General features: G+C 45.3%; 3 protein-coding genes across 8 annotated transcripts in view; 2 read left to right on the top strand and 1 right to left on the bottom strand.

The window, feature by feature from the left end:
• On the top strand, positions 1-737 carry LOC118411897 (mitogen-activated protein kinase 10-like). Its single transcript, XM_035814389.1, has 3 exons — positions 1-5; positions 119-243; positions 611-737. Exons 2-3 carry the CDS (start codon positions 125-127, stop codon positions 735-737), a joined length of 246 nt encoding a protein of 81 aa, XP_035670282.1. The 5' UTR covers positions 1-5; positions 119-124.
• A 559-nt stretch (positions 738-1,296) lies between these two features.
• LOC118411418 (mitogen-activated protein kinase 8-like) lies at positions 1,297-13,573 on the top strand. 2 transcript variants are annotated; one of them, XM_035813695.1, is made up of 11 exons: positions 1,297-1,304; positions 1,518-1,576; positions 1,963-2,101; positions 2,721-2,886; positions 4,055-4,126; positions 6,360-6,545; positions 9,112-9,236; positions 10,268-10,331; positions 10,476-10,556; positions 10,979-11,070; positions 11,898-13,573. In XM_035813695.1, the coding sequence occupies exons 3-11, from the start codon at positions 1,973-1,975 to the stop codon at positions 11,949-11,951; spliced, it is 969 nt and encodes a 322-aa protein (XP_035669588.1). In that variant the 5' UTR covers positions 1,297-1,304; positions 1,518-1,576; positions 1,963-1,972; the 3' UTR covers positions 11,952-13,573. The 2 variants fall into 2 exon arrangements, with proteins under 2 accessions (XP_035669588.1, XP_035669587.1); XM_035813694.1 differs by lacking the exon at positions 4,055-4,126 and adding an exon at positions 3,485-3,556.
• A 3,307-nt stretch (positions 13,574-16,880) lies between these two features.
• LOC118411396 (rho GTPase-activating protein 24-like) overlaps positions 16,881-21,005 on the bottom strand; it is a 10,077-nt gene continuing 5,952 nt past the window's right edge. For 4 of the 5 annotated variants that reach the window (XM_035813660.1, XM_035813661.1, XM_035813662.1 and 1 more), the window contains 3 exons: positions 20,112-20,409; positions 19,161-19,691; positions 16,881-18,646 (listed from right to left, as the gene is read on the bottom strand). In XM_035813660.1, the coding sequence (XP_035669553.1) occupies positions 18,140-18,646; positions 19,161-19,691; positions 20,112-20,409 (1,336 nt within the window). In that variant the 3' untranslated portion in view covers positions 16,881-18,139. The remainder of the gene's footprint in view (positions 18,647-19,160; positions 19,692-20,111; positions 20,410-21,005) is intronic. The other variant, XR_004830667.1, reaches the window with a different exon arrangement.

Raw genomic sequence — 21,005 nt, 5'->3', positions numbered from 1 at the left:
GAAAGGTTGGTTACTGTGACCTGCCCATGGTGCTGAATGCCAACCATCCCTTGACTGCTTGTTTAATTGATTGATTGATTGATTGAATGATTGATTGATTGTCTCCTTCTGTCCGCAGCCCTGCATGCACAGATCGCCGTCATGGCTGCTCAAGAGTTTTGAGGTGGAGTTGGACCTGAGACTTGCCTTCAGTCAGGCCTTCTGTGATGCTGTAGACCTGACATACCTGGCACAACACTTCAGGTGAGTCACACACCTGGCACAACACTTCAGGTGAGTCACACACCTGGCACAACACTTCAGGTGAGTCACACACCTGTCATACACCTGGCACAACACTTCAGGTGAGTCACACACCTGGCACAACACTTTAGATGAGTCACACACCTGGCACAACACTTCAGGTGAGTCACACACCTGGCACAACACTTCAGGTGAGTCACACCTGGCACAACACTTTAGATGAGTCACACACCTGGCACAACACTTCAGGTGAGTCACACACCTGCCACAACACTTCAGGTGAGTCACACACCTGCCCCCCCCCCACACACACACACTCCCCCCTACATTAGTACCCCCCTGTAACCTGTACCCCCCTACATTGCAGGATGAGTAAGCTGGCAGCAAACAGCCAGTTTTACACAGTGGAGGTTGGAGACAGCACCTTTACAGTACTGAAGCGATATCAGAACCTCAAACCCATCGGTTCGGGGGCGCAGGGCATCGTCTGGTGAGCCACTTTCAGTAACTCTTCAGTAACACGTCAGTAACTCTGCAGTAGCTCTTCAGTAACTCTTCAGTACCTCTTCAGTAATTGTTCAGTTACTCTTCAGTAACTCTTCAGTTACTCTTCAGTAACTCTTCAGTTACTCTTCAGTAACTCTTCAGTACCTCTTTAGTAACTCTTCAGTAACTCTTCAGTAACTCTTCAGTAACTCTTCAGTAACTTTTCAGTAACTCTTCAGTAACTCTTCAGTAACTTTTCAGTAACTCTTCAGAAACTCTTCAGTAACTCTTCAGTAACTCTTCAGTAACTCTTCAGTAACTTTTCAGTAACTCTTCAGTACCTCTTTAGTAACTCTTCAGTAACTCTTCAGTAACTCTTCAGTAACTCTTCAGTAACTTTTCAGTAACTCTTCAGTAACTCTTCAGTAACTTTTCAGTAACTCTTCAGTAACTCTTCAGTAACTCTTCAGTTACTCTTCAGTAACTCTTCAGTAACTCTTCAGTAACTCTTCAGTAACTCTTTATAGCTGGTAGATAGAAATACTAAAGTTTCTGTTAACAACAGTCATAAAAATGTACGTCCCCTTTATTCTTCAGTGTTGTTCTTGATTACCAAACTGTACCTGCTCTGTTGACAACAGTCAGAAATAGAAATCTATAATGCCCAGTAGGCTGCATACTTTACCTGTCAAGCAAAAGTAAACAGTCTGCTAAAGTCTTAAACAAACCTTCATTTTAAAGCATACTTCTGAATGGTTGGAATTCTTTTTCCTTTTTCCTCCTTCCAGATTATAGGACTGTTAAATGTCTTCACCCCGCAGAAGTCGTTAGAAGAATTCCAAGATGTGTAAGTACTGTTTTTTACTTTCACTAGTAACACACTTTCACATAAACTTCTTACTTGTACATGCTCCTCCCAAAGGGACAGCCAGTAACATTTTTGAGGAGGCACTATGCCCAATCCTTATGAAACATAAAACATTAACATGATAAGATTGATTTTATGAGTTATAAAGTCAAAGTCTTCCCTTGAAAATGGCTGTTACAAGTCTTAAGTATGCTGGATACTGGCTAGTGTACGTATGTGGTGTAACAAAAGACGCAGGCGTATATCCATGACCTTTCACCCGACGTTTGGGTTTACCACACTCTCCATGTGTTGCTGATTCCCATGCTGCCTGGTGATGTACCATAGACCCTGATGCATGTGTAATCTCCCATGCTGCCCTGCAGGTACCTGGTGATGGAGTTGATGGATGCGAACCTGTGTCAGGTGATTCAGATGGATCTGGACCACGAGCGCATGTCCTACCTCCTCTATCAGATGCTGTGTGGGATCAAACACCTGCACTCGGCTGGGATCATTCACAGAGTTAGTATTACTCTCTCACATTCTCTCACTCTCTCTCACATTCTCTCACTCTCTCACACATTCTCTCCCTCCCTCCAACCCCTATCCCCCTCCCTCCCTCCCTCCATCAAACATCTGCACTCGGCCAGGATCATTCACAGAGTTAGTATTACTCTCTCTCACTCTCTCTCACATTCTCTCACTCTCTCTCACATTCTCTCACTCTCTCACACATACCCCCCTCCCTCCCTCCCTCCATCAAACATCTGCACTCGGCCAGGATCATTCATAGAGTTAGTATTACTCTCTCTCTCTCTCTCTCTCTCTCTCTCATTCTCTCTCACACATTCTCTCACTCTCTCACACATTCTCTCACTCTCTCTCACATCCCCCCTTCCCCCCTCCCTCCCTCTATCCCTGACCGACTGTTTGTAACTTTTCTGTGTCCTGTCAGGACTTGAAACCCAGCAATATCGTGGTGAAGTCCGACTGTTAGTAATTTTTCTGTGTTCTATCAGGACTAACCCAGCAATATCGTGGTGAAGTCCGACTGTTAGTAATTTTTCTGTGTTCTATCAGGACTAACCCAGCAATATCGTGGTGAAGTCCGACTGTTAGTAACTTTTCTGTGTCCTGTCAGGACTTGAAACCCAGCAATATCGTGGTGAAGTCGGACTGTACGCTGAAGATTCTTGACTTCGGGCTGGCGAGAACGGCGGGAACAAGCTTCATGATGACCCCTTACGTGGTGACGCGGTACTACAGGGCACCCGAGGTCATCCTGGGCATGGGGTACACCGAAAACGGTAACTACAAGTAGTACAACTTTCACTTTTCAGGGCCTGAAACTAGAGTAGAAAGGACAACCCTGTATTCTGCACCTTCTTCTGTTCTGTATGTGTGATTATTGTCCAGTAACCATGACAACAGAACTAACTCCTGTCTGTACCTCAGCCATGCTTCCAGTTGTGAATGTATCGTAGCGACACGCATGAAACGCTTGAAATACCGACCTTTTCTGCAGACAAATGCTTGTTGTTCCAAATTGCTTGTGTCTACAATAGGTAATGCTGGCTACTATGTCTGTGTGTTCATATACTAACCCACTGTGCACACTTCACTGTTTACAGTATATGTGTGTGTATGTCTGTGTGTCTGGTGTGTGTTTGGTACAATGTGTATGTCAGTGTGTCTGTGTGTGCGTTTGGTGTGTGTCTGGCGTGTGTATCTGGCCCATGGTGTGTGCATGTTTGTGTGTCTGGTGCGTGTGTCTGTGTGTGTGTGTGTCTGGTGTGTGTGTGTCCGTGTGTGTGTATGTGTGTCTGTACGTACATGTTTATGTATGAACACACCAGCTAACCCCACATGCTTGCTAACCCGCTCTCTTTCTCTCTGCCTCTGTAGTCGATGTGTGGTCGGTTGGGTGCATTTTTGGCGAGATGGTTCGCGGGAAAATTGTGTTTCGCGGCAATGATCGTATCCTTCCCTTACTGATCGCTGGGGTGTTGGTATGTACATGGGACATCCATCAATAATCTCTTCAGTGATTGACAAGAATAACCAGGTGGCATGCGTGCATGCGTGGGGTCGTTCTCAGCTTTTATGTTTGTTTCTTACTTCCAAACTTTGCCACTTGTGAGTTTTCAACTTTGTCCTTTGGCAGATTGTGGCGTCCTCTGTGCAGGTTTCCCTGGTCTGTCTCTTCTGTCTGTCCAGTCATGCTCCGAAATTGGTCAAACTTTTTATGCCAAAGATATGATCACCCCTATCCTTGGAGTGGTGCTGTCTGACATCAGTTCTCATATAAGTTCAACACAATGAGAAGGACCATACCACTCCACAGTGGGGGTGGACAGGTATAACCACCAACCCATCGTCAATTTGGCTCATACCACTGGACGATAGGGGTGTTCAGCATTTCTAGTACATGTGTAAAGGTGCAGTTTTAGTTACCAGGGCTCCCGTGTGTTTTAGTTGACATCTGGTCCATGGGCTGTATATGTGGGGAAATAGTGCGAGGCGGAGTGCTTTTCCCTGGCACAGACCGTATCCTTCTGTCCTTGGTTTGACCTTGGTTTGCTCCTTTCTGTGAGTACCTTTTCTTCTGGGGATCAGCCAACATTCGCAAATGTTACACCAAACAAAATCTGTTTCTTCAGCTCCCTCAAAGCATTTAGTCAGTAGTTTTTGCATGTTTACTTCTGTTTATTTCAGTCTTGCAACTACTTCTTTTCCGCCAGTTTATTTTGCTTCCATGTTCATTCTTATTTTTGTCGCTTTCTGAACCCACAGATTTTTTGGTGAATGTTGTCAATATTGGCTGCTCCACTTTCTTATATAATGTGTATTTTTGCTTTGATTTACATGTCCTCACCACCCCTATTGTATCAGTGGACTGGTCCAAAACTGGATGAGCTTGACAGAGAAAAAAGGTTAATTTTGGCGGTTACCACTTCTAGGTGGGGTGATGTTGCTTACCCCTTTCTCACATTTGGACTGGCCCAGAAACAGCAAAATGTAGAGTGAACAGAAGGGAAATGTGGACAGTGCCACTTGTCTGTAGGGGTGTTTGAGGCTGATTTGGTTTTTACGTGTGTTTTAGTTGACATCTGGTCGATGGGCTGTATATTGGGGGAGACGGTGAAGGGAACAGTTCTGTTCCCCGGGAACGACCGTATCCTCGCTTCTTTATTTCTTTATTTGGATTTATCACAGAGGGAAGGGGAGGGCTAAACTAGTGCAAAATGCACCTTTAAAGGCTGCCCTCCCACACATCAAAACACATACATGGCACAACATAGAATACTGTAAATGCATTTAAGTTCGCGGGGATTTAATTTCGCGGTAGCAGGAACAAGGACTTTTCGTGGTGGTTTTAAGTTCGCGGTAGCACCATGCACTCTAGTCTCTTACTGCTATGAAAAAAATGTTCGCGATGGTTTTACTTCGCGGTGAGGTGGCCACTGCAAAAAACCGCGAACATAAATTCATCGCGAACATTTCTGCATTTACAGTATACAATAATATATACAATATTAAATAAAAGCATCAAATGACATTATCAAAGTATACATTTGTAACTAACATTAGGCAAAATCATGATACAATGGCACAAAATGAACAAAGCGTGCGAAAAACTTTTTTTTGCAGAGGTTTGGTGCCCCTTCTATCCTGCAGACGGGTCACCAAACCTCTGCATTAAAAGCTAGAAATAAAAGTGGTGCAATTTGCTACTACATCGTAGTGTAACGTCAAACTTTGTTACAAAGTCCTATTCTTACATCGGGAGGCTGATCCCAACTTATCTGAAGTCTGCAGGAACCTGGAAGTTCGTTTTTGTTCGTTTTCACCCTTCAGAACACTTGGAAAAGAAAATTCCTTACGTTAGAAAAGCTAAAAGCCAACTAGAAACCACCGAAATTAACCTCGGTTTTTGCTTCATTTTGTTTTGATTGCTGTGATTATTTTCTTTGCTTAAAGATAAAGTTTTTTTTTTATTTCTTTATGTATGTAGCTTGCACCTGTCCTGTTGTGTCGAGCAGATTTGATTTTCAGAGTAAAATGTATTGTCTGAAAGTAAAAGTCATCCCTTCAGAACAGTTTGAGCTTTGCTGCCTCCAACTCACCTGAGATCCCTGACCGAGCAGGCACATACTGGTAGGGAACCAATCAGAACATTTTTCTGAGATCTCTGACCTATGAGAGCACAGGTTATAGCAGGGAACCTGTTGGGTTATCCAATCAGAGCAATTCTGGAATTGCTTAATGACCAATGAGAGCACACTCAGGCAGTAGTGACCAATGAGATGACAGGTTGTATCATGAAGGACTGACCAATGGGAACAGGTTGATGTGTCAGCACTGACCAATAGGAAAGCCTTTATATTCGTTAAACCAATTAGAGTGCAAGTTGTGTCAGAACTGACCAATAAGAGTGCAGGTTGTGTCAGAACTGACCAATGAGAGCACATCTTGCGTCAGGACTGACCAATGAGAGTGCAGGTAGTGTCAGAACTGACCAATGAGAGCACATCTTGCGTCAGGACTGACCAATGAGAGTGCAGGTAGTGTCAGAACTGACCAATGAGAGTGCAGGTAGTGTCAGAACTGACCAATGAGAGTGCAGGTAGTGTCAGAACTGACCGATGAGAGCGCAGGTTGTGTCAGCACTGACCAATAAGAGTGCAGGTTGTGTCAGCACTGACCAATGAGAGCGCAGGTTGTGTCAGCATTGACCAATGAGAGCGCAGGTTGTGGCGTGACCCTTAACCCGTCTCAGATATCGACCAGTGGAATAAGATCATCGAGCAGCTGGGAACGCCTTCTCAAGACTTCATGAAGAGGCTGCAGCCGACCGTGAGGAACTACGTGGAGAACAGACCCAAGTACGCAGGATACTCCTTCGAGAAGCTCTTCCCAGACGTCTTGTTTCCCGCCGAGTCCACGGAACACAACAAGCTGAAAGGTGAGCCAGCAGAGAGGGAAAGTGATATGGGGGAGGGGAGAAAGTTTGTGGTGTTGATCGTTGTCATGGTTACTTGTAATCCATATGTGATGTAGCTCCATGCTGATTGGTTCCCAGCTCCTGTAGATATGTGTGGTGTTCGTGATGATGATGATGACGCATGAAACCCAAAACTGGACTCACCCCACCCCCCTCCAAGTTTTGGACTGTTCCATAAGTGATCCTTTCCAACTCCCCATCCCCAGTTTTGGACTGTTCCATGTTATTTGGAGGGATGTGTGGCATACTGTTATTGGGTAATGAATGCAGTCACACCATGTTGATATTTTCTCCTCTCTATCTAGCCCAAATTCTGTCTCCCAAAAGGTTGCCCCCTTCAATAGAAATGGTTTGCTCCAACAAAAGATGGAAATTTGAGCCCACATGGTTGGTTGCCATGGCACGTTGTGATTGGTTGCCATGGTTTTTGCTTGATTTGCAGGAGAGCAATCCTAACGACTCGACTCACTTCCAACCCACAGGCCCAAAGGCTCGTGGCGACCAATTCGCAGGCGCAAAGGACCATGGGAAATTCCCCCTAGCGGCTGGGGTTAGAACTGCAGGCAAAGGTAGCAGCTGTGGCTCAGTTTGCACTCAGTCTGTGATTTGGCATTTTCCGTTGGCGGTTTCTGCGCTTTTGTGTTGCCTGCAGGGATGGCTGGACTGGAGAAATATCACTGGTGTGGCGGCAGAATGGGGGGGGGGGCTGGGGGGGCATTGGTGCAAAATGTGGGGGGGGGCAGCAAAATGGGGGGAAGATAGGGAGAAGCGATATTAATGGTGTTAAAAGTGGCAGACTGCACTGAAGTTTCACAAAAATTTCAAGTGTATGCACTGTCGTGCTGTGGGTCCCAGCTAAGTTGAGTTGATAGGAGAGTTTGGGGCAGCATGTCAGGCTGTGGGAATGGCGGACTGTGTGTCCAAGCTGCAGCAGTAATGTTGAGTTGGGAGGAGAGTGGGAGGGGGGGTGTTGCGGCGCATGGCGGACTGTGCGTCCCAGCTGCAGCAGTAATGGCATGAGCACCGCGCTGTGTGTGGAACACTAACACTACTGGCCACGGCCAACTGACATCTCAATATACAGGGTTAAGCAAGGGAAAAATTCACTTGCCCATAGTGACAAAAATTAACTGGCCTGAACCAACTTTTCACTGGCCCCAAATTTAACCTAAATATTTTTATGCAATTTTACTTGCGGCAATGAAATTTTTTTATTTTTCAGTAAGGCCACACCAATTTAATTTCTTGGTTCACGGATTTTTTCATAAAAAATATGGAGTGATAGGGCGAAAATAAAATAAAAATTGTAAAATGGTTGGGGTAAAGATAAGGTCTGTTCCAAAACATAAAGAATAAAAAGTTTTCAGCTTGAAAAAAGTACAAAAACACTGTTACTGTACAGAAACAGCACCTATTCGTTGAAAATTACAAAAGTAGTGTCAGTTTTTATGTTTGTCCCATTCTTCATGAATGAAAAATATTACTGCAATAATAATACCCACATTTTAGAGTACTCTAAGGAGCTTATAATATAAAGGCCAATTTGCTACACCAGAAAGTTGGTGAATGGTTTCATTAATGGTGAAAGTTTGCTGAGTGGTAATTTTTATTTTTATTTTTTTTTCCAAAAAATAGGAGCGAGCGAATCCGTGAACCAATGAATTAAATTGGTATGGCCTAAACCAAGTACTTAAAGCATGTAACTGTACCCACACTACGCAGGTCCAGTTGGGCTAGGCTGGAGTCCAGCCTTGTTTGCTTTAGCCCGCTCCCCAAGGTTGCTCCCCGCTAAGGGGCGGTGGACCACAGCAAACAAGGCTGGACTCCAGGCTACACTTCGGCCTGAAGGTAAAGGGCTGGACTGAACCTTTCACTTGCAATGGCATCAATGGACTTATCCAACCCTGTGGTGGGACATGTACTGCATACAACATAGTGTGGGGACTGAGGGTACAGATTTTCCCCACTTAAACCTTAGCAAGGGGGTAACTGCCCCCCCCACACACACACACACACACGCACACACACCTGGTTTACAAGTGTAATATAAACTGATTGACCTCCTTAAGATTATTTACATGTACCTGGGTCCCCATGAGAATGAAAAAGGAAAGTTTTGCATCCAGGACAAGACAGGCTAGAGCATGGATGTCAATTCAAACTGTAGCGCTAGAATTTCTTTGTCTTACAAAAGCAGCAGACTTCCTTTAAGCCCCATGAAGTTCATCTACATTCCGCCTTGTGTTTGGACAGGAAGAGAGAAAGGTCTCCCCTTTCCACAGATGCTCAGTGAGGAAATGTCCTGATTGTCGCAAACATCTGGAAAAATTAGCTGTATAAAAAGTCCTTTTGAGCTCACTTGTTTTTATTCAGTTTTTCTAAATCAAAGTTGTGATTTGCAGATGAAGCCTTGCATCAGTTTGAGTAGCGAAAGTTAAAATTGCATTTTTGCTGCAGGATTTTTTTTTCTTTGTTGATTTATCCTGACATTTGTTTCCTGTACCACACCCCCCACCCCACCCCGCAGCGAGCCAGGCCCGGGATCTCCTGTCCAAGATGTTAGTGATCGATCCCTACAAGAGGATAACGGTGGACCAAGCCCTGCAACACCCCTACGTCAACGTGTGGTACGACCCCAGTGAGGTGGAGGGGGTAAGTGTAAGTGTTGTTTCATTAGTATTTTCTGGTGGGGGGACACACAAACAAACACAAACAAACAAACAAATAAATAGGTGTTGTTTCATTAGTATTTTCTGGGGGGAAACATTATAAACAAACAAATAAATGAATATGTGTTGTTTCATTAGCATTTTCTGGTGGGGAAACATTATAAACAAACAAATAAATGAATATTTGTTGTTTCATTAGTATTTTCTTTTGGGGAACAAACAGATAAACAAACAAACATGTCAGTAAAGGTTGGACATCCCGGTAATAAGATATCCCAGGTAATAAGATATCCCAGGTAATAAGATATCCCAGGTAATAAGATATCCCAGGTAATAAGATATCCCAGGTAATAAGATATCCCAGGTAATAAGATATCCCAAGATACACATTAATACAAAATGTTACTCAAGCACCTGAATAACACAATGTGGAACAGTTCGGACGGTGGCCGGCCGTAGGGGAACAATATTAAGGTGGAAGAACAAATGTAAAACAGATTTAGCATTTTCTGGGTTTAAAAGGGATCAGGTTTAGCTCCACAATTTTTCAAAAGCTAGAAATGCTCCCAGTTTACTTCTCAAAATTATGTTTTTTGGCAAACTGCAGCACGGCATTACTGCCTGCCACACAAGTAACTTAGATTTTAGCTGCCTTCCTGGGAAGCATGGTTACTTGATACGATGATCAAAAATATGACAAGGGTGTTGTATTAATCTTAGTGTTGGTTAAGTAAAGTTTAGTTTTTCCACAGGGTGTTGTATGATTTGCGCAAAAATCAAAGGTAAAAGAGTAAAAGATATGAATAATCAGTGTCTGTGTTTTCATATCATTTTTGCTACTTGAATCTTGTTTTATCTGCTTGTTTCTGAATCCCTTGTAAGAACACAGAAACATGTGAAATACTGAAGACCTTGTAGTTCCTGCTCAGTTGGGTTCTAAACGGAGGTGATTTCTGTAGTTCCTGCTCAGTTGGATTCTAAACTGAGGTGATTTCTGTTGTGTCTGCTTTTCAGCCTGCCCCAATTCCATACGACCACTCCATCGACGAGAGAGAGCACACAGTAGAACAGTGGAAAGGTGAGTTACAGTAGAGCAATGGAAAAGTGAAATAGATTTTGTCCTATTTTTGACTGCTCCGATTGTGCCCTGGTTGTGCCCTGATTGTGTCCTGTTTTTGACCTGTTTGCATTCTGATTGTGTCCTGTTGTTGTCCTGTTTCAGACCTGATCTACAAGGAAGTGGTGGACTATGTGCAGAAGTTGCTGTATGGGAAACTGCCACTTATAGGTAACTCAGCTTCAGGTGAGACATCTCCGTATACACCTGGTTATGTTGAACTCTTGGTGACCACACCTGTTGCACCTTAGGTGCAGGGGAACACCTGGTTATGTTAAACTCCTGGTGACCACACCTGTTGCACCTTAGGTGCCGGGTAACCTTCTGATAACCACACCTAATCTCGCTGCAGTTTTGGTTTTAGCTCGTGTCTGTGGAAAAGTTTTCCATCTGGTCATCCTGTTTTGTTTTTGCTGTTTTGCTGTTTTTCCCATACTCCCTTCTCTCCTTCTGTCCATCCCTGCCTTCTATCCTCCCTTCTCTCCTTCTGTCCATCCCTGCCCTCTATCCTCCCTTCTCTCCTTCTGTTCATCCCTGCCCTCTATCTTCCCTTCTCTCCTTCTGTTCTTCCCCACCTGTCTTCCACCTGTGGGTATATCCTGGTACAGACAGGTCAGAGGTCAAACTCAGCCAACCACAGCCCAGAAAGCGGAAGCTGTCCCAGTCGTCAGACGACACGTCGGTATGCCGAACGTTGGATGTAAGGGGTCACCTGGGGTCAGGAACATGAAAGATGATAGCTCTGGTGACTGAACTGTCAATCATGTTACCATGGAAACCCTAGAACACACAGTCCCCTGACCTTGAAATGTGCCAGATTCTGTGTATGACATCTTACATTTTGTGTATGACATCTTACATTTTGTGTATGACATCAGCACATCTTGTGTATGACATTGCACATATTGTGTATGAAATGGCACATATTGTGTATGACATCAGCACATCTTGTGTATGACATTGCACATATTGTGTATGAAATGGCACATATTGTGTATGACATCAGCACATCTTGTGTATGACATCAGCACATATTGTGCATGGCATCAACATATATTGTACATGACATCAGTATAGTCAGTCCTATAGAAATGCTCAGGTGGAAATTGATGTATTTGTTCTCCCCTGTCCAGTTTGTTCCCATCCTTCCTCTCTTCTTCCCTTTTTTACCCACCAAGTCCCAAAACTAAAATACACTAATTCATTGATTAAAATATTGATTGCTCTTAGCTAAACTTCATGTTAACATTCATTTGTAGAAGGTTTCCCCTGACTGGTTAGCATGTAGCCATGGTAGTGAAACCTTAACCGTCTAAGCCTTCAGTATGTTGTAATAAGAATGTAAGAATGAACAGTTAGAGCTTGTTCCGTGTTGCTGTGAACCGTGTACTCATTCTGCTGTTTGTTTGTTTGTTTGTTTGTTGCTGTGAACCGTGTACTCATTCTGCTGTTTGTTTGTTTGTTTGTTTGTTGCTGTGAACCATGTACTGATTCTGCTGTCCTGACGGCTTGTTTTGTTCAGCATAGGCGATACCTGCAGCACGTCCTGACGCGACCCGGACGCTGACCTCCGAACCTTGAACTCCTCTCGTCTGACGCCCGCAGGTACTAAATCAAGAAAACAAATTCCACAAGACAACCCAAAAAACTCCGCGAAAAGCTCCAGCAACCCACCTGCCATGCTTCCGCCATTTGCTGGTCAACTCAAGTGTACCTACCCACCCCTCCGGAGGGAGTGGTGCGACCCACCGGCGTGTGGTGGATCGTGCCATTCTGCAGGGGAGGGGTGAGCTTCCTGCATGCCCAGAAGAGCTGAAGACATACTTTGCTGTACTTACATGTAACTGTGGATGCTACCCATGTCTACTTACAAATGTAGCAATTACGGTTTGCTGGGACAAAGTCAAACAAAATGCCCAACGTATGCTGGAACTAAATCCCTTAACTATTGATGGGAGTCCTTCTTACATGGTAGTTTAGGGGGGAGGGGGGCTTCTTAGATTCCAGCAGAGGTCAGATTGACATTCAAATCATGTTGTGAAATTGCAGGTAATGATTATCTTAGCAAATAGAAAACTTCTTACATTTTGGCTTATCCAATGGCAAACACTAATTTCATATCCTTCAGTTGCCAGGGTAACCACCTTCCGCCATGTTGACCTTGACTCTGCTGTTTGATATTTCCAAACAATATGGCGGCATACTCTGCAAGGTCAAACACACAGTTGATAAATGGAACCATCTGATTGGCTAATTTTGGACCAGCCCACTTCAACTGAGGGTGTGCAGCACTTTTCCTGATTATCGGCGCAAGCTTTAGCTATCACTGTAGGGTAACTAAATATTGATAAGAAACTAAACTAGAAGTGTTAAACACCAAGCCTAGCAGCATCAAGATAGCCTGGGAACATGTCATTTGATGGAACTCAACAAAATATCCAGTCAGAGAAATGGTTGTCTGGGTTGAACAAGATTTTTTTAGACCACATGAGCAACTTTGCCATGTTATCATTCTGTTCCCTCCCTTCAGGATGGGACAGTCCAAAATCACAGGATACTGAAATTTGGACAGGATTTTGGACTGGATGATTTTTACACATGGCGGTGGATTTTGGACAGAATCATTTTAGACATGGGGAAGGATTTTAGACAGAACCATATTAATGCGAGGGGGTTTGTCAGTTTAAGTCCAGAATAGCAAAGTTCTATGCAAATCTGTCCCAGACTTTGTGGGTTTTAGGCTTATATTTCAAATTTGCCCTAAGGTGTATCTCCTCACAGTCTTATACATTTGTATTTGTGTCATGATTTTGGACCAGTCCACTTAGCAAAACAGGGGGGTTGTTCCAGGCTGTCTCTGATCTGTCCAGGCTTGATGATCATTCAGGGATAGTGTATATTTTGGTAACCAATAGCAACGAGTTTCCACCAATAGGGTTAGCTGAATGTGACTTCCGTGTAAGGCCTCACCAAGTGTGTTATATGGGTGACATCAACGCAGCCACAAAGTCTCACGCAGAGGGGAAAACAAATATCAAGACGTGACTGAAGAAACACAGTCCAGAAGTCTTTCGTTTTTTTGTGACATTAGATTTTGAAAAAGACAGAAAGTTCCTTTTCGGCATTCCAAAACATGCCATATTTGAATGTGTGCCACAGTGTGGCTGCAACTTGCTAAAATGCAAAAAAATTAACTCTTTTTATTTATTTTGTTGTGCAAGGATGTGTGTACCGTGTGTGGGCTGTGCAAGGATGTGTGTACCATGTGTGGACTGTGCGTGGATGTGTGTACCATGTGTGGGCTGTGCAAGGATGTGTGGGCTGTGTGTGGACTGTGCGTGGATGTGTGTACCATGTGTGGGCTGTGCAAGGATGTGTGGGCTGTGTGTGGACTGCGTGGATGTGTGTACCATGTGTGGGCTGTGCAAGGATGTGTGGGCTGTGTGTGGACTGCGTGGATGTGTGTCCTTTACGTGAATGTGTTGACCATGCTTGGATGTGGGGACAGTCTGTATGTGGGGACCTTGTGTACATGTGTGGACTGTGCATGAATGTGTGGACCCAGTGTGGATGTATAGAGTATGTGTGGACCATGCTCGGATGTGTAGACTGCATGGATGTGTGTGGATGTATGGACCATGTGTGGATATGTGAACCATCTGTGGATGTGTGAACCATGCGTTGATGTGTGGACCATGTGTGGACTATGCTTGGTCTTCAGACTCTATGTGGACCATGCATGGATGTCAGGGGATGTGTGGCCATGTGTTGATGTGTGGGCCATGTGTTGATGTGTGGACCTTGTGTGGATGTATGGACAATGCGTGGATGTGGGGGGAATTGTGGACCACGTGTGGATGTGTGGACCATGCGTGGATGTGTGGACTATGCATGGATGTTCGGACTGTGTGTGAACCATGCTTGGATGTGTGGACCATGTGTGGATGTGTGGGGGATGTGTTCATGTGTGGGCCATGCGTGGATGTCATCCATAGAACCCAGCTGGTGAGCCTGACAGACTTCTGTGTACAGAGCCTTGTAAATAGCTGCCCAGTCCAAGCAAAGCACCACCCAGCCTGGGTTATGCACCACCCAGCCTGGGTTATGCACCGCCCAGCCTGGGTAATGCACCACCCAGCCTGGGTTATGCACCACCCAGCCTGGGTAATGCACCGCCCAGCCTGGGTTAATGCGCTGTCCAGCCTGGGTAATGCACCACCCAGCCTGGGTTATGCACTGTCCAGTCTGGGTCATGCAGCACCCAGCCTGGGTTAATGCACTGTCCAGTCTGGGTCATGCACCACCCAGCCTGGGTTAATGCGCTGTCCAGCCTGTGTAATGCACCACCCAGCCTGGGTAATCATGCATGAAGTGTAATGCAGTGTCCAGCCTGGGTAATGCAGTGTCCAGCCTGGGTAATGCAATGTCCAGCCTGGGTCATGCAGCACCCAGCCTGGGTTATGTACCGCCCGGCCTGGGTTATGCACCACCCAGCCTGGGTAATGTGCTGCCCAGCCTGGGTAACCATGCATGAAGTGCACTATTCCATGTATAGGTAGGGGACAGCTGTGTGATCACGGGTGCTTACCTGATAGTTAACCTTTATCTTACAGGCCACACCAAGTTATTGTGTTGGTTTTGAAACATTGAATCTGAAATTTATCACAAAGATGAAAGGGGAGACTGACAACATCGACTCCCCAAAACTGTGTGTACCAAGGTGCTAGCCTTCCACTCAGATAAGCTCCATGTGGATTTGTTTGAAATTATCTCGATTTGAGAACCAAAACGCCTAACCAAACCTGCATTCTGTAACCCTCTGTGGCACCCAGTCTGAGTGACCAGAACTTTGCAATCTGAAGTTTTCTTCTGCAACCTCAAAGTCTTCCTTGAGGGAAGGGTTGCTCTCATGGAAGGGTCGTACTTGTTGCCATGGAAGCAACACCAGACTGTAAGTTGCTTTGTTACCATGGAAACAGTGCAGACTGGTTGCATTGTTACCATAGCAACTGTAAAGCCGGACTATCCATTCTTGTAGGGCATAACCGTTGGGGAGATATTTGTTGGGAAGACTCCACACTGGACCCACTACCAAAATGATCCATGGTTTACAGTTGTTTTATGAAGTTTTCAGGGGTGCTTATTAACTAAGTAATTAAGTATTCAGAAATATTTAATGGAAATATTACAATCCACTACTGAGAAACATACTGAGTTTAAGCAAGGGTTTAATCAAAGTATGGATGTTACTTATAGTCATATAGGATCATAAGTATTCCAAAAAACTTGTATGAGTTCTGTACAATTTGTATAGTAGTGGGTTGTATCAATTCCGTAAAATTCTTATGTTTCTCAATAATGGATATTGGCATGAGTATTTGGCACCCCTGGTTGTGCTTTTTCACCCATGGAAAGTTGAGTTGGACTGGAAGAGAAACCGGACACTGCTGTTATCTTTTCCATGTTGATATACAGATTATATTGTGCATAATGTATACTTTATATTTATAGATAGGTTGTTTTGTTACCTTCCAAATGTTTTTACATTTCGTCAACAATGACGTTGATTTGCTCCAGCTATCAATGAATTGAAAGCAACACCCCTCTGGTCTGCATACTGATGGTACAGCCTTGTTGTGTAAGATGTACATGGAATGTACCATTGTTGTCGAATGGGGTGGACAGGCAAGTGTTTGCAATGATTGTTGAGGAAGTGGAGTGTACATGTGCAATGAATGTTGTTGCTGTAATATATGGCCCAGACAGAAGGGGGCGCAGCTGCACTGCCCCGACTGGCTGTATGTAGTTAGCGAGTCCTGTGATGTGTAGAAGTATGTGTGAAATTCCCGGTAATAAACTCATCGCAGGCGATCTGGCACAGATGGAACATGAGTTGCTGAGTTGTTTTTTGTTACATACCTGGTAAACTGCTTGCCAGCGTAACACACCAGGTTTGTACTAAACAGTACAAGATGCATACCCCAGTAAACCAACTCATGGCTTATACTGGCTTTACAGATACATACGCTGGTGTTACACCAAAGGGTGGTTATACCGGCTGTACAGAATACAGAATCTGATACAAAAGCTGGTGTGTAATGCTGAAGGGCAGTTATATAAGACTGGTAGTAGTTGAGGACTGATACAATGAAAGATATCGTCAGATAGTGTATCCAAGACAGTAACCGTAATGTTAAGACGCTGTAAGAAAACGAAGTTCAGGTCCTGAAACAAAGATCCATCAGCTTTAATCTCAAATGTCCAGGATGAATATGATTCGACAGCTTTACAATAGATTGAATCCTCAAAAATAATTTTAGTTCCAGTCTTGTACGGGAACAAGATAAAGACTGCACTACTTATAATACATATTTATTTAGGAGTCTAAATAGGGGCATATCAAAAATGACATGACCATGAAATTGTCCAGGTAAACACATACGAACAGTAGTAGTAGTGGAGCCAACTACTACCCCAAAAAAATGAACAAAAAAATTCCACAAGTCTTAATTCCTGAATACATTTTAATATTTTTATGGCACTTAGAAAAGCTGCACAGTTGAATCATTAAACTTTTCTATCCACCATCCTGAAGAGATGATGTGAACAATCTTGAGTATACAGACTATATACAGTATAAAAATGTAACCTATAAAGGTTATCTTTTACACCTATTAACATATAAAGGTTATCTTTTACACCTCAATGTTGTAAAAGATGTGACAGTCACAGAATCAAGATACTTGATCCACTGTAAAAGGTTCCAGACTCTGAGGTGTGTCCGAATTCTCTGTAACATTGTAAATCTAAAAATAAAGTCCATGGCTATGGACCATGGGAAGATCTAAAAAAAAACGTTATAGTAAATAGGATTAACTGTAAAATGTAAGGCACCTGCAAGATATAAAAACTGAGGCAATGCACTACATGTATATACTTTACATGTATAAAAAGGTCTGTACTTACATGTACTCCAGTAGAAAAAAAGCTGATTTCTTGTATCAAAAGTACTTCAATTTACTGCTTTGCTCCAAAATACTATCAGTCAAATCATCATAGAAGACTCTTCTAATAATGTGAGGTAAAGTTTGCATGTGGAATTTGGAAGGCATGTTTGGTTTGGTAGTTTGAGGGTTAAACTGCAACCCTCGAGCTCCTCAGTCATTAGTCTGTCTAAGGCTCCGTATACAAAATGAAACTCTACACTGTAAGGCTGGGGTGTCTCACATGGTACCTTGTAACTCGACATTGTATCATGTAACTCGACATTGTATCATATTACAATAGAGCAATTCTCTACCCCAAAACGCTGATTGGGAAGAACAGTTGAAGTTTCCCCGCTAACTCCACTCCTCATCTTCACTGGTGTTCACAAGTGGCACTGATGCCGAGATCTGTGGCTGGAACAGTTCAGATCTGTGGCTGTAATTGTACAGCAATATTGAAACGTTCCCCACATTCAGATAAACTTTTGTCCTGGACATCCACAAACATGTCTTAATCTTAAGTATGCTGAAGCACCGGGAGAGTATTGGCACCAATCCAATGGTTACAGGGTTAGCCGGAAGGAAGTAACCTCTAGTTGTCCTGTACATGTCCAAACATGTCCTGTACATCTCCAAACATGTCCTGTACATGTCCAAACATGTCCTGTACATGTCCAAACATGTCCTGTACATCTCCAAACATGTCCTTTACATCTCCGAACATGTCCTGTACATCTCCGAACATTCCTAAGTCTCTTGTGCAAAGTTCTCCTGCACGTCTCCTTAAGTCTCTTGTCCAAAGTTGTCCTGCACGTCTCCGAAGGCCACACAGAAGTCGTCCAGCTCCCTCTGCAGCTGCAGGTTCCTCTCCTCTGCGGAGAGCCGCGCCTGTTCCTCGTTGCGTAACTTGATCTCTGCGGCCTGTCGGAGCATCCTCTCACGTTTCATGTCGTGTTCGAGGCGCTGCAGCTGCTGCTCCAACATGGCGTTCCGCTGCTCAAGGTTCTGCACGCGTCCTTCGTACTGAGACTTCTGGAACGTCAACTCCGACTTTAGACCTTTGACCTGCCGCTGAAGGTCGCCGTAGCTCAAGGTCATGTCGACCTCCGCGGGCACCACCGTGGGAACGAGGAAGTCGTCGTGTGAGGAGACGGGAAGCTCGTGCACGCTGGAGCGAGCGATGCTCTGCCGCTCCTGGCGGTCCTGACGGTCGGCGCGCTGCTCGAGTTTCTGCATCCGCGACTCGTAATCCGACTTCTGGCGTGACAGCTCGCTCTTCAGGGCCAGGACCTGCAGGCGGCAGGAAAACGTGCAGGGGGAGGATTGGAGAGGGAACAAGTTAGTGCCAGTCAACTACAGATAACAACACGAAATAGCCATAAGTAGAAATCTCAATATTCAACGACAACGGACGTTTCCAGTGGTCATTTTTCTTCAGTGTCACTAGGATGAAGTGCCAGATTGATCAATAATCAATACGTAAGTATCTAACATCATGTAATTTGAGAACACAGTTCCATACCCGATTCTGCATCTTGGTGTAACTAGTATCTAACATCATGTAACCAGAGCAGACGGTTCTGTACATCATGTAACTTGAGAACACAGTTCCGTACCTGGTTCTGCAGCTCGGTGTAACTAGTACCTAACATCATGTAACCGGAGGAGACTGTTCTGTACATCATGTAATTTGAGAACACGGTTCTGTACCTGGTTCTGCAGCTCGGTGTAACTAGTACCCAACATCATGTAACCGGAGGAGACGGTTCTGTACGTCATGTAACTTGAGAACACGGTTCCGTACCTGGTTCTGCAGCTCGGTGTAGGACAGTGTCAGGTTCACGCCGTTGTCCGGTACCGGCGACCCAATGACCAGCGGGCCGGAGCTCCCGTTGGACCGCGCGCTCTCGATGCTCTTCGGGATGCAGCCGCAGCTGTTCGTCACGCCTTCGTTCATCTCCGACCCCGAGTCAAACTCGCTGTCCGTCACCGGAACGTTATCGTACACAGACTTGCGGTGCGGCGGGCTTTCCGACCGACTGCTCGCGTCCACGTCCGACATGTCGTAGTTCGTCGGCCATGTTGGCGTTGCCATGGTTCCCCCGCCGCTGCCCTGGGAGTCGAGTTCGATGAGGTCGCTGTTCTCGGTGAGCGCGGGATCGGGGGGAAACATGGCGTCCTGCTCGGCGATGAGCGTCCGCGTGAGCCGCTGGATCAGGGCTGTCGTCTCCATGATGTTTAGCGGAGACTCCGACAGCGGGCGCGCGATGTTCGGCCCAAACACGGTCGCAAGGTTCTCAGCTGTCATTCTGTTCAGCTGGGCCTGGAGCTGCACCTGGGAACGAAGGAAGGAGGGAATGAGTGAAGGGAAGAAGGAGACTCCGACAACGGGCGCGCGATGTTCGGGCCAAACACGGTCGCAAGGTTCTCAGCCGTCATTCTGTTCAGCTGGGCCTGGAGCTGCACCTGGGGAATGAAAGAGTTACATTATATAGACTAATGGACTTACAACATCACATTACAGACTGAGTTCAGATAGATAGAAGGCAGGCTTGAAAAGGAACCCAAATCACAAGAAAAGCCAAACTAGCAAGAGGTACTTGCAGACAAGCTTGAGCAGGTGAGAGTTGTTTTAGTTTCTAGACACAGACGTTCTACATTAGAGAACAGACTGATGAGAAAATATTCACATTTTTTATCGTGAAGACTTATGGTAAAGAGATAATCCTGGTTCAGATGTGGACATTGTCCCCACCTCAAACAGGAACCTGCAGAGGAACCGGAGCAGGTTGAAGTTGTCTTCAGGCAGCTGCTTGAGGAGCTGTGCAAGTCTCGAGACGCCCTCGGCCTCGCTGACCTTGAGCAGCCGCGCGGTCTGCAGGAAGCTCTCATACTGCGCGAAGGGCACGACCGGCTCCGGCAGCTCGCGGAGAAACAGCTTCAGCAGAGACGCCACCGAGTCCACGTCTGCTTGGAGCTCCTCGAAGTCTGGCCGTTCCCCGCGGTCATACACATCCTGAAGCTCCTTCACTACAGTCAGGCTGCCGGGGAGTCTGAGTAAACAAACAAACAAACAAACATGTCAGGCTGCCGGAGAGTCTAAATCCGGATTGGTCCCTCCTGCAGTATGTAACAAACAGTCCCCACCTGAACAGCCCTCCCTGCAGTAAGTAATGAACAGTCCCCACCTGAACAGCCCTCCCTGCAGTAAGTAATGAACAGTCCCCACCTGAACAGCCCCCCTGCAGTAAGTAATGAACAATCCCCACCTGAACAGCCCCTCCCACAGTAAGTAATGAACAGTCCCCACCTGACAGCCCCCCCCTGCAGCAGGCAATGAACAGTCCCCACCTGAACAACCCTCCCTGCAGTAAGTAATGAACAGTCCCCACCTGAACAACCCTCCCTGCAGTAAGTAATGAACAGTCCCCACCTGACAGCCCCCCCCTGCAGCAGGTAATGAACAGTCCCCACCTGAACAGCCCCCTGCAGTGGGTAATGAACAAGCCACTGGAAAAGCCCCCCTGCAGTAATGAAGAATCCACACTGGAAAAGCCCCCCTGCAGTAATGAACAGTCACCACCTGAACAAGTCCCTCATGTGCTCATCCCGTGTTTCCGGATGTACGTGCCGTCTGTTCGATGATCAC

The sequence above is a fragment of the Branchiostoma floridae genome, chromosome 3 (assembly GCF_000003815.2).
Source record: "Branchiostoma floridae strain S238N-H82 chromosome 3, Bfl_VNyyK, whole genome shotgun sequence".
Lineage (NCBI taxonomy): Eukaryota > Metazoa > Chordata > Leptocardii > Amphioxiformes > Branchiostomatidae > Branchiostoma > Branchiostoma floridae.
Note: the sequence above shows the minus strand (reverse complement) of the source record. Positions and strands in the feature narration are given on the sequence as shown.

What these genes read in the sequence shown, in the direction of transcription:
- LOC118411897 (XM_035814389.1), top strand. Translation starts at nt 125, where the DNA reads ATGCACAGATCGCCGTCATGGCTGCTCAAGAGTTTTGAGGTGGAGTTG. An exon ending in TACCTGGCACAACACTTCAG is followed by an intron (nt 244 to 610) that starts GTGAGTCACACA and finishes CCTACATTGCAG; the next exon opens with GATGAGTAAGCTGGCAGCAA.
- LOC118411418 (XM_035813695.1), top strand. Translation starts at nt 1,973, where the DNA reads ATGGAGTTGATGGATGCGAACCTGTGTCAGGTGATTCAGATGGATCTG. An exon ending in TATAGGTAACTCAGCTTCAG is followed by an intron (nt 10,557 to 10,978) that starts GTGAGACATCTC and finishes ATCCTGGTACAG; the next exon opens with ACAGGTCAGAGGTCAAACTC. An exon ending in CGGTATGCCGAACGTTGGAT is followed by an intron (nt 11,071 to 11,897) that starts GTAAGGGGTCAC and finishes TGTTCAGCATAG; the next exon opens with GCGATACCTGCAGCACGTCC.